Genomic DNA, 12,974 nt, shown 5'->3' with positions numbered 1-12,974 from the left:
GTGATCACACGAGAGACAGCGGCCTCCATAGTCTCTGCTGCCGGCGTAATACTGCCGCAATGTGATTACTCCCAGCGATGGCGTACCGCCGCGAGTATAACACCTTGTGCTGCCATCAAATTTACCAGCTATCTACTGTTCTCTCTTTTTTTTTTTTCCATATTCTCAGCCCATCGCACTGAGCTTCGGGAGATCTAGCGCCGTCAATAACGGAACCTTTATTTCTAATCTTGATGGTTTCCAATATTAATCTATGAGATGGAGAGAGAGGAGACACGATAAAAAGGTTTTGCTTGTTTTCTTAGAAACAGCACCACTTTTATGCTCAGGATGAGCCTGGTATTGCAGTTCAGTCCCATTAAAGTGAAAAAAAAAAAATCTGAAAAAATATAACTTTCTTATTTTTTCCTCGATGGAGTTGTATTATGGGTTGTTTTTTTTGTTTGTTTTTTTACGTGGTGATCGGTAGTTTTTTTAATACTATTTTGGGGGCCTTATGGCGTTTTGATTGCTTATTATTGCATTTTTGGGAGGAGAGATGTGAAAAAACAAATATCAACTCTGGCATTTATTTTTCTTTTTGCTTTTTTTTTCTTTTTGTCCTTTACCCTATGGGTTAAATAATTTTAGATTTTGATAGACTGGGCTTTTTTGACGAGACGATAGCAAATATTTTATTTACTTTTTAATATTTTTAATTGGGAAATGGGACGTGATTTAAGCCTTAACATTTTTAATTTTTTCAACATTTTCTATCCATGCGCATGCGCATGCGCCCCTATGTTTAACATGGCGGGTGCATGGTCTAGCGTTTGCACGCGTTCGTATGCGTTTTCGTGCGCATGCGTTTTTTTGTAGTGTGCGGCAAGGCACGCCCGACGCAACCTGTTGCATTTTTGGGTCCGTCCAACGGCGTAAAAAAAAAACCACATGTGCACGCTTGCGCACGGAATGAGACAAAATAACGCATTACAGTGTATGGGACATGCGCACGCCTGCATTTGAAAACGCATGCGTTTAAGAGTTAACATGGCTGGAAACTGGTTAAAACGCATGCGGCTAAACAATGCAAATGCATTCAAAACGCATGATGTGTTTTTTGCATGCGCTTCTATTGCGCACAAAGCGCAGCGCTAAAAGACACTAATGTGAAAGTAGCCTAAAACGTATTTTTTAACTGGAAAATGGGACGGGATTAAAACTTTAATATTTTTTTTTATTTTTAAATATTTTTTAAAGCTTTTATTTTTTAATTGGGAGGGAAATGAGATGTGAGTTAAACTTTTTTTTTTTACTTTTTTTCCATTAGATTTTATTATATATTTTTTTCCCTCTAGGAATATTGAACCTTGTACTACATATAGTAAAATTAACGATCTCCATTGAAGGCCAGCCCTGACAGACCAAGATGGTAGCCTTCACTAGGCTGCCATATTACACCATAAAACTCTTTGTGTGAACAGCAATGTGAATTTCCCATAGAAATGAATTGGAAGAAGCGGAATTGAGCAGGGGAGTAGCTAAGGTGTGGTCATGCCCGTCTGTCTAAGTGTTGGCAATTTGTAAGCCAGAAATGTTACTCCAGTGTTTGACCAGAGTAGCATTTCTGTCATGGTTTAAACCTCGGCTTTCCTCATGACTACATCTCTACTTGCAAATTTTGTCCTTCTTCATGTCCCTCTGGTTTTGATCCAGTTCCAAGACTACTCTACTGTCAGCTCGCTCCTCCGGTCTGCAAAATAGAAGCAAGATCCCCATACAGAGAAAACTGAAGCGTTCCTTAAGACCTTTTGGATGGAGTGGCTGGTGCTAAAACTCTCCATGGAAGGTCTTTTTAGAGCTTCCAGATCTCCATGAATTGTCCAAGATAGGTCACCATTGTTAGATTGGTGGGGGTCTGACATTTGGCACCACCCTCCAACCAGCTGCTGCCAAGTCCTTTGGTGGCCAGGAGTACACAGTGGATGAAACCAGAATATCACAGCTCTGTATACCATATAGTGGCCGCTGCTGGTACTGCAGCTCAGCCCCCATTTCCTTCAGTTGTAGCTGAGCCGCAGTACCCAAGAACGGCCACTACGCGGTGTATGGTACAGGCTGCTGCAGCTCTATACGCTGGGTACTTTCACCAGGTAACAGCTGATCTAAAGGGTGCCAGATCAGATATCCTATGGGTAGGTATTTGAAACCTAGCCATTTAATAGATCATTTATACCTTTAAGAGTCTATAATGTTCAATCATAATAATTCTGAATCGGACAATGTATCATTATTTACTGTTATAAGATGTTTTCCGCCCCTCGATACTGCCGTCATCTCCAGCAAGGGAAGTGTTAAATCTGCCCATTCTGTGCTGAGGCTGCATCATCCTGTGTGTGAATTATGGCCAAAGAGCGAGTGATGCATTGTACCCGCTACGTTCACTTTCGCTGCGTCTCTGCCGGCCGTCCGCGCTGTACCAGCGAACTGTTCTGTTATTATTACCCTGACAGCCGCTCATTATTGCGCTGTAAGCCTGACCTCAATAGATAGAGCCCTTTAAATGAAGCTCTCCTGCGCCGAGTCCTTGGCGCTGACGTCAGGCTTCTGTTGTAAAGCAGCAGCAGGTAGCATTAAGCAATTTGCCCCAGGCGCTTGGAAATGACATGCTTATTCAATAACCGAGCAGCCGGCTTGGCTCCAGGGTACAATGAATGCAGAGTACTAATTTTAAAGAACTAAGAGTTTGCTAATTACACCCCTCCGGGGAGACGCTCCATCCCTGGCGCTCAATCACCGGCTGCCACCATGCTGGGCTCACCCCATAATAAGTGCCAGCTCTCCTACATATATACAGAAACATCTCAGCCTTATGGAAGGAGGAGAATTGTGCAGATCAGACGCCGCCTCTTGTAAGGGGCCGATTTACTATATGGGACTACTACATACAATGCGCGGCAGGTGCGTTACTGAAAGCACGTAGGCGCCAGTAATGACACCTCTCCAAAAGAGACCCTTGTTCTTATAGATAATTGATCATACGGGATACATACATGCTTAGATATACAGTAGCTTCACCAGTGGGGTAACTAGAGTACCATGGGCCCCAGTGCACAATTTGGACCTTAGCCCCCACCTCCATGTTGGTCAGATGTATGGGCCTGTATAGCATTCTAAATCCTATAAAGACTTACATATTTACCCCCATGTAGTAATGTCCCTATCTCCTTCCTGTAATAATGTCCCCCATTCTGGCTCCTTCTTTTAATAATATCCTTTATCCTAGGCCCCTTCCTGGTGTAATGTCCCCATCCTCTGTCCCTTCCTTTTATAATATCTCCATCCAAGGCCTCTTCCTGTTGTAATGTCCCCATCCTGTGCCCCTTCCTGTTCTAATTTCCCCTGTCCTCAGTCACTTCCTTGTGTAATGTCCCCCATCCTGCCCCCTTCTTGTAAAAATGACTTCTTTCCTGGTTTACTGAACCCCATCCTGTGCTCCTTCCTGGTATAATGTCCCCATCCTGTGCCTCTTCCTGTTGTAATGTTCCCCATCCTGTGCCTCTTCCTGTTCTAATGTCCCCTGTCCTTGGCCTCTTCCTTGTATAATATCTTCCATCCTATGCCCTTAATGTAATAATGTGCCCCATTCTGGCCGTTTCTTGTAACAATAACCCCTATCCATCCAGGGCTCCTTTTTTTGTATATTGTTCAGCATCCTGGGCCCCTTCCTGATATAATGTCCATTCTGACTCTCTTTTCCAACACGTTAAAAAAACTAACGATTGTTCTTGCCTTCCTTCACTCCCACAATCTGCGGCGTCCTCTTCTATAGCCTGTAGCTGACTTTGCCGTACCAGCCATGGGCACTGCGTGATGGCTCTGCTATGCGCCCCGCTCATGATTGGCACACCAACGTGAGCTGCCGACCTCTGATTGGCTGGCGCTGTGTATAGCAGTGCAGGGAGTCAGTGGGTCTGTGCACTGTAATACACTTCAACTGAATGTGCGCCCTGGGACGCACATCCAGCTGAAATAGGGAGGGTCACCCTCCTGGTAATTGTTGCATCATCCGTGACCACGATCGATTCACGCCTGAGCTTCATGTTTACGGTGGGAACCTTGTATATTGAGCTTTATTATATAGGTCATAAAAGTCGCTTAAAGAGGTCTACAGACCATGGAGAGCAAATGGAAAAGAGGGACACAGCTCAGGGTGGAATCCCATGGACGGTATCGATGTGAGCAAGGCTCCAGTTCCTCATAGATAATCTAATGCAAAAAGGGGGCAGAAATGGACGGTAAGGTCAGTCTGCTGTTTTTATGGGTACAACGATGTGATATTGTGCCAGACGGGGCTCCTTTTGCTTCCATGGGAGCCTCTCAATTGCACGACACCTTACTTTTACAAGTGGATGAAACCTCAAATGCTTAAGCTGAATTTACACTGGCCGATTATGATGAACGGACTACCCTAGGATCATCCTGGTCATCGTTCAGACTGCTAATCACTCGGAGGACTACGCTCGATCGTCGGGATGAAATTATTTCTAAGCAGGCTTAAACGTCATCCTCCTCAGCAGCACATCATGCAGTGTAAATAGGACAAGTGCTGCCGAGAACAATGGGAGCTTATGGAAATGCAGAGCTCTGGTAGATCTGAATCCTCAGTCACTCCAGCTCTATTCCCCACCACGTTGTTTGACCGCCAGCCTCTATGCTGAGCGATATCAGTCAATGGTACCATCAATGAAGCAGGTAGGAGGCAGTGCTGGGTGGAGAATAGAGCTGGAGTGACGGAGGCTTCCTCAATCATAGCCATTTGCAAACACTGATTTCTCAGTAATGGAGGAACGGACCGACCATGTGAAGATATTGCTGGACTTGTCATTGAAAGAACTACCTGTACATAGAAATAGTTTGGGGGGGTAAAATCCTGCTGACAGTTTCCTTTTAAGGCTGCATTTTTCTATTTTATTCTGCCTGTTATTTCATGCATCTGATACTTGAGGACTTTTACTGTATTTTTAGAAAGCAGCAGCAACAGAATATGAAAGATAGGAAAAAAAAAAGAAGAAAAAAGAAAACTATCCCCATCCCTGCCTCCAATCTTTCTTTCTATATGACTGCAGTATTTTAAACTTTCCTGCCAAGATTTATTGGCTACATCCTTCGCCCGTGTAGATGCCCTCCCCACGCACATCTCTCGTCTCTGTCCGCTTAGATATATGATTCCCAGAAATGAGCACAGTTCTCTGGGAGAGATCTCACAGGTGATCTACAAACTGTCAGCACAACATCATCCCTCTTACCGCTAATAATTCCTCACCTTGCAGTCTAGGCGTCCTGCTGGCAATCCTAACTGTAGCAATCAATAACTTTACTGCCTCCTGACCACCCAGAATAATTGCACCGATCCCTGTTATAGAGATTGCCCCACAATATCAGGCCGGCATGATATAGGGCTCTCCGGAGATGACGATAGAAAGGAAGGTTAAAGGGTAACACTTTTAAGACTTGGTAACTTTCCTAGTGCTCAGCCATTGCGCCTGGAACACCTTTATCATTAAGTCACAGGTACTTACGATGCTCCAAGACTAGAGCAGAAAAGCTTTATTGCCAAGAGCTGGAGAGGATGCAACAGTCCCAAATCCTTGATGATTGAGGGGAACCGAAGACCACTCTGCCTCTGAAGAGGATGGCAATTATCAATATTTATTTCGGAGTGCTTTCGAAAGGATACATTTTTGGAATTTTGAAAATAATTTAGAATACTCTTATAAATGACTAATTTTTGATAATTTCTTGATAGTTCTTTATACTCAGCTGCTTCCATACAGTAACTATTTGTGTTGACTTTGGACACAGAATGTTCCCAGATGTGTGAATTAGTCTTAAAGGGGCCATCTAGGATTATAAAAAATGTTGCTTTTTTTTTTTTTTTTTTTTTCTTCAAGGTCCGGCTCCACTCATGGGATGTATTGTCTCTAGTGATAAGCGAACGTGCTCGGATAAAGTCTGATCCGAGCAATCTCGGGTGTTATCCGAGCTCCTGGGCGTGCTCGTATATTATGTTCGAGTCCCTGCAGCTGCATGATTTTCAGCTGTTAGACAGTCTCAACACAAGCGGGGATTACGTAACAAACAGGGAATCCCCAAGTGTTCATCCGAGCATCTGGGCGTGCTTGTATAACACCCGAGCATGCTTGGACCAGATGTTATCCAAGCACGTTCGCTCATCATTAATTGTCACACATGTATGTGTGATATGTTCCACTCCATACTTCCTGGCAGAGATGCTGGAAAGACCACCTGATGTGAACTCGGCCGGCCACTCAGACTTCTGACTGACAGGTCAACTTAAAATCCATAGAAAGTCATCTGACATGAACCCCATACAAGATCTTTCCTGGGATTTCACTAAGACGGCTTCAGCAAATCCAGTAATATTACTGATCTGGAGGCTATGTGCTCAGATTCCTCAGGAACGCTGCTAGAAGCTGACATGTAGCTTTGCATCAAACATGCAGCAGGTTATAACATCCTGAGGCGGTCAACTGAGTATTAAAGACTATAGCTAAAAAGATGTCAGAGAGATACATAATTAGTGCATTGCGTGTGTAGTTTACTGTACATGTATTTATCTAATAAATAAATTTTAAAAAAACACTGTGGTGTCCCCCATATTTTGAATAACGAGCTAAAAGAAAGTTTACAGTTGTGAGCTGATCTTTGTAGCCTGGGAAGGGGTCAATATCCATGGAGCTTCCCAGCCTATTAATATCAGCTCACAGCTGTCTGCGTAGCCTTAACTGGTTATTAAAAAGAGGGACCCTAAAAAATATGACGTGGGATTCCCCTTATTTTTTAATAACCAGCAAAGGATAAGCAGACAGCTGCGGGCTGATATTAATAGGATAGGAAGATCCATGGATATTGGCCCCTTCCCAGATTAATAAGACCAGTTCACATCTGTCTGCTTTACCTTATATGGTTATTAAAAATAAGGGAGACCCGGGTCCATTTTTTTTCATATTTATTCCTACAAAGCTGCCGGATATGCTCCACAGAGCTCATTAAATATCTGACAGCTATCTATCTCTCTCTGTCTTTATCTATCTATTGTATTTATCTATTGTATTTATTCTCTCTCTTTCTATGCATATGAATATAAGATTGCTTTATTAGTTTGAAAACTAGCTTTAAATTACAGAGAATTACTGTATGTAAAAGATGATATTAAAAGTGAATGTCATACACATGTCATACGGATGTCATATGGATGCTAGTTGAGAAAACATGGCTGTTATGAATGAGTCACCGTAGGAGGCAAAAACAGAAATACTAGCTAAGTCCAGAAAACCAGAGAAGTTGGCAGCTATCGGATTGCAGACCCCTGAACCTATCAAAAACAACAGCCAACAGCTGATAGGAAAGAAAAGCCCTGAAGACGCTAGGCTTCAAAAAGACTATATCAGTACTCAGGTATCTTCTGAAGACAGAGCAAAAAGGAATTCAGCTCACCCCAGCAGGGAATGGCAGAAATCAAGGAAAACAATGCAAAACAAAACCAAAACACAAATGCAAAAGGTAGAGCAGAAAACTTAGCTTTTGAGGAGCAGGAATCAGACTGGTCTCCTAGAATCCCTCAGAGAGATCACCAGCAAGGCAGAAGGGCGTCGGCTGCCTTATATCCAGTCAGTAATTCCCATCCAGTCATCATCATCCTGCCCAGGTGCTTGGTAATCAGCCTCACTACCTTCCTTCACCAGAAGAGGGAGTTCATCAGACCTCAATGGTGAAGGGGAAAATGAACTCACAACACATGGCATTGCAATCGCATGACACTCGTCCTACTTTTCTGGATCAATATCGGAACAATTTTTGTATACGCTAGGGTGACTCCTGCCTAATTCTGAGGCTGCAGGAGTCGGTAGAAGTGGCTTATTCTTCTGCGTTTTGGAGAAATCTCTTGTTATATTAGTATTCTTAAGCTGTTTATATTGCTCTTACTTCTTTAGTTTATTGCAGAAAGTTTGCAAATATCGCTATTAAATCCAAATCACAGTATGGTGAATAATTATATATGGGCCCTCTGCAGTCCAATACCTCTTCATAATTCACATCTGCTCCTGTTTTGGAGGTAGAAATGGGCCTCCTTACCTCTTGGTATATAGAATTGATGCAGGGTGCAGCAGTCCTTTAAGACATCCACTGCCCGATCCTTTATTGTAGTCTCATCTACTACAATTAAAATGAAACTTGGACCAGAGAACAGAAAGTTTCAGGCTCTTGACAGAATGTTATAGGTTATATTTACATAGTAAATGTTATGCACATATAAAGCACAATTTACTGTGGCTGTGACTTTCCAACTATGGATATAGAAAAAAATGAAATTCTGGAAAATCAGTCACTTTTTTTTTGGTCATAGAAAATTTATAGTATTTCTGCTGCAGGGTATGAGTGACACTTAAGTAATATGGTGCACAATTATCTGTTCTTGTCAGGCGCAGGATATGGTGAAGGAAATCAATCAGCGATTAAGCCCAGAAGAACTTCTGTAGTCTGACAGGTGGCAGAATATCAAACTTTCCAGATTATTAGATGCAATGAAAGGGGTTGTAAATTTTTAATAGATAGAGATAGCTAGATATAGATAGACTGATAATTTCACAACCTGGACAACTTTTTATGATTAAATAAGCAAAAAAAATGACGTGGGGTCCTCCACATTTCTGGGGTGGCTGAGGGCTGACGCTGGTAGCCTCAAAGGGGAGAGCAATATTCTTGGCCCCTTCCCAGGCTAATAATATCAGCTCACACCTGTCTGTTTAGCCTTTGCTTGTTAGAATTATAGCTTTTTTCTGCTGTCCCCAAAAACTAACCAGTAAAGGCTAAGCAAACAGCTGTGAGCTGTTATTAATAGCCTGGGAACATTTAGGGCTAATGGCCCACTTCCCAGATTATTAATATCTGCACCCAGCATTCAGCTTACCCTCTACTGGTTTTGGAAATGAAGCCTACATATTTTTTTTTAAATATTTATTTTAAAAAATCGTCTACCATGTCTCATCACTATCTATATCTTTGAACATCTTTAATACATAACACTCTTTAATTTCTATTCTGCATTTCATTCCATACATGTCACACTGACAGCACACGGACACACATATACGGACAGCACACGGACACACAGATGTCACACGGATGTGGTACACAGATGCACAGACAGCAAATGGATACACAGATGTCACATACATACATACGGATGGTACACAGACACAGACCACGGATCTTACCAGTACTGGTTTTTCCAGCACACCAGTACAGAAATCAGAAATCATCTGGATGTGTGAAGGAGGCTTTAAAGTGAAGGTGTCATCCGGAAATTATTGTTTAAATCAGTTTTATTTTTGTGTTAAATGCATCTGTTTTTAATTTTGAAAATGTTTACTTTTCTATATCACAAGCTTTTTTTAAAAAAAAAAAAAAATAGAAATCTTAGAATTTACATACCATCAACTCTGGCTTTTTTAAATTCCTGTTTTAGTAAATGCACATATACATTAGCCGCAATGATCAGATTGAGATTCTATTTATTTGCATTGAAGCGCTCTAATGAGCGTGTGCAAAGAGCATTGTGTGGGTAGGAGGTGGAGGTGAGCTGTAATATCACCAATTATGACTAGTGGATTCTGTCTGTGTTATCAGTCATTGTACAGGAGGAGGAGGTGATCTGTAACATCACCTATTGTGAATGGTGGATCCTGTGTTGTCTACTGTATATAGAGGTGTTATCAGACATTGTATAGGAGGAGGTGAGCTGTGACATCACCTATTGTGAATGGTGGATCCTGTGTTATCTACTGAATATAGAGGTGTTATCAGTCATTATACAGGAGGGGAAGGAGGTGAGATGTGACATAACCTATTGTAATTGGTGGACTGTGTTATCTACTGTATATAGAAGCGTTATCAGTCATTGTACAGGAGGAGGAGGTGAGCTGTGACATCACCTATTGTGATTGCTGGATCCTGTGTTATCTACTGTATATAGTGGTGGTATCTGTCATTCTACAGGAGGAGGAGGTGAGCTGTGACACCACCTATGTAAATGGTAGATCTTGTATTATTTACTGTATATAGGTGTTATCTGTCATTGTAATTCTGCCTCTGATGAGAATGAACCTACTGTAAACTCCTCATGAAAAGAAGAGGAAGTGTGAGTACAAAATAGTCTCAGTGGTCAGTGTGAAAACTGCAAAATTACAGTTTTTTGTTTCATAATAAAGATCATGATATAAAAAAATGGCTAACAACAGAAAAAAAAAATCTAGTTTTTAATTGAGATTATGAAGAAAAATTGTAAAAAAAAATGCATGAAACACAAAAGCCTGCTTTAAACAATAGGAAATTTTCTGATGTCACATTCCATTTAAACTAAAGCTTAGATACTTTTTTGTATCAATGTTTCCAGGGTGTAAGGTAATGATTATGATTAATTTTCTGATTAGAGAGAGATACTGTGCTGAGACTTCCCGCTGTGAGAGGGGAGAGAGAGCAGCTTGATTGCCTGGACTCAGATATTTATATGACTGAGGCTGGCGAGACCCCACATTGCTATAATAATGGTAGATAAGTAGTTTATTAATATGCACACTTACATTTTTGTAAGGAGGAACTTTAGTCACAACTGTTCTCAGTAAATTAACACCAGAAAAAAAAACAAAGTAAAAGTGCAATGGTGGTCTAACGGGACAGAAGCATCACTAGGAGGCATGGATAATAATGTTGCCTGATACAAATGTCACTTAAAGAGAATCTGTCACCACTTTTTGCCACCTAATCTCAGCGCAGCATAATGTAGAGACAGAGACCCTGATTCCAGCAATGTGTCACTTGCTAGGCTGCTGGCTGTAGTTTTTTTTTATAAAATCACAGTTTCATCAGCAGGAGATTATCACTAAAGGATTAGCAAGCCTGCTGCTGCTAGGTAGTCAAACCCCGCCCCTCCCACCACTGATTGGCAGCTTTCTTCCTAAGCACAGTGTACACAGAGAGCAGCCAATCAGTGGTGTGGGCGGAGTTACACAGAGCTCAGCATTCAGAGAACTGCTAGATCTGCAGCAGCTGTCTGACCATTGACAATGGCAGAAATTCCCGAAAAGAGGGCCAATGTCCCACTGGGGTTCCCTATAGGTGCTGCCATACTTCCCAGGTTTCCTATCTACCAGGCTGTTCCTGCTCTGTTTTGGGGGTTTACAAAGCAATCTGTTCTTGAGTTGCTTCTGTAATAATTAGCATAGACACGCCAACAAACGAGGCCAAAATGTTGGCACATAATTAGCCTATAAAGGTTAGGAAGTAATTGCATTCTTAATGCTCTCTGATAGCTCGCAGGATAGACGAACCGACAGATTGAACACAACTCCTCGAGGAATCGGTAATTGGAAATGGTTGTTAAGAAGAAACAAAAGCATATTGTTTACAAACCGTATATCATTAGCGGCCATTGTGCGCGTTCTGGGCACGGCGTCACTTATTCCTTTCACTTACCTGAACTAAAAATCGTGTGCAGGAGCTAATCTTACCCCGGGGACGCCACCGTCTCAGCCGTGCCATTATCTGCTCCTCCTGGGATTCTGGGTAACTAAACATGTCCGCACTGAGCACTATCAGAATAATGGGTTCTCAGGTACTGCAAAACCTACAGTACCTCTAGATCCAGTACAATAGCAAAGGATGATAACATGCTCCAGTATCAAAACAATCTCTATTCAAGTTCTGCCCTATTTAGGGTGTGTGAAAATGTGCTAGCAGCCGGCCCGGGCTGGCGTTAGGGGCATGCAGACCAGGCAGCTGCCTAGGGCCTCCGCTCCCCCAGGGGCCCCCAGCTAGCGGCACATTTCACAGCCGCTATGGGGCGCTTGAGGCAGGGGGGCCCACCTGCCACCAGCGCCAACTCCCCCCACCGCCACATTGAACAAAGCAATGATGGAGGAGAGAGTCAGCTGACACTCCCTCTCCCATCATTCCCCGCTCTGCCTCTATCTGTGTTCCGGCAGTGAAAAGCCGCTGAGATAGGAGATAGCCGGGAGCAGCGTGGGCATGAGGAGAGGTGAGGAGTGTGGTTTTTTTTAATGTAACAGTGAGTACTGGACTGTGGGACCATTCTCGGGAGTGTTATATGCTATGTGGAGCTGTGCTATATACCATGTGGGGCTGTGCTATATACCATGGTGCTGTGCAATATGCCATGTGGGGCTGTGCTAAATACCATGTGGTGCTGTGCTGTATACCATGTGGGCTGTGCTATGTACCATGTGGTGCTGTGCTATATACCATGTGGGGCTGTACTATATACCATGTGGGGCTGTGCTATATACCATGTGGGGCTGTGCTATATACCATGTGGTGCTGGGCTTTATACTATGTGGCTGTGTTATATACCATGGGGGGTACATTATACATTATATTCTATAGGAGAGGCTGTGTTTTATAATATGGGAGCTACATTATATTCTATGGGGAGGTGGGATGTATTCTATTTGGGGCTGCATTATATTCTATGGGGGGATGTATTATATTTATTATACTCTATGGGAGGTGATTGCATCATACTCTATGAGGGGGCTACATTATACTATATGAGGTGGCTACATTGTATTCTATGGGGGGCTGCATTATATTCTATGGGGGGCTAGATTATATTGTATGGGGGCTTCATTATACTTTATGAGGAAGCTACATTATATTCTATTGGGGGTGCTTTATACTATATGAGGAGGGCTACATTGTATTCTATGGAGGGGCTACATTATACTATATAAGGGGCTGCATTATATTCTTTGGGGGCTGCATTATACTCTGAGGGGACTGCCATATATTCTATGGAGGGGCTGAATTATACTATAAGAGGGGGGCTGCATTATATTCTATGGGGGTTATATTATATTGTATGGCGGGGCTGCATTATACTCTGAGGTGGCTGC

The 12,974-nt window shown here is 42.5% G+C and overlaps 1 protein-coding gene across 1 annotated transcript in view; it reads left to right on the top strand.

The window, feature by feature from the left end:
- Positions 1 to 2,087: 2,087 nt before the first annotated feature.
- The window catches only part of LOC141092259 (hatching enzyme 1.2-like), a 61,863-nt gene continuing 50,976 nt past the window's right edge, over positions 2,088 to 12,974 (top strand). The window contains exon 1 of the mRNA XM_073578253.1: positions 2,088 to 2,174. Within this exon, the coding sequence (XP_073434354.1) occupies positions 2,088 to 2,174 (87 nt within the window). The remainder of the gene's footprint in view (positions 2,175 to 12,974) is intronic.

This window comes from Dendrobates tinctorius, unplaced genomic scaffold (assembly GCF_039654945.1).
Source record: "Dendrobates tinctorius isolate UK_male_01 unplaced genomic scaffold, ASM3965494v1 ptg000059l, whole genome shotgun sequence".
In the NCBI taxonomy this organism is placed as follows: Eukaryota; Metazoa; Chordata; class Amphibia; order Anura; family Dendrobatidae; genus Dendrobates; species Dendrobates tinctorius.
This window is presented reverse-complemented; position numbering and strand designations above follow the sequence as displayed.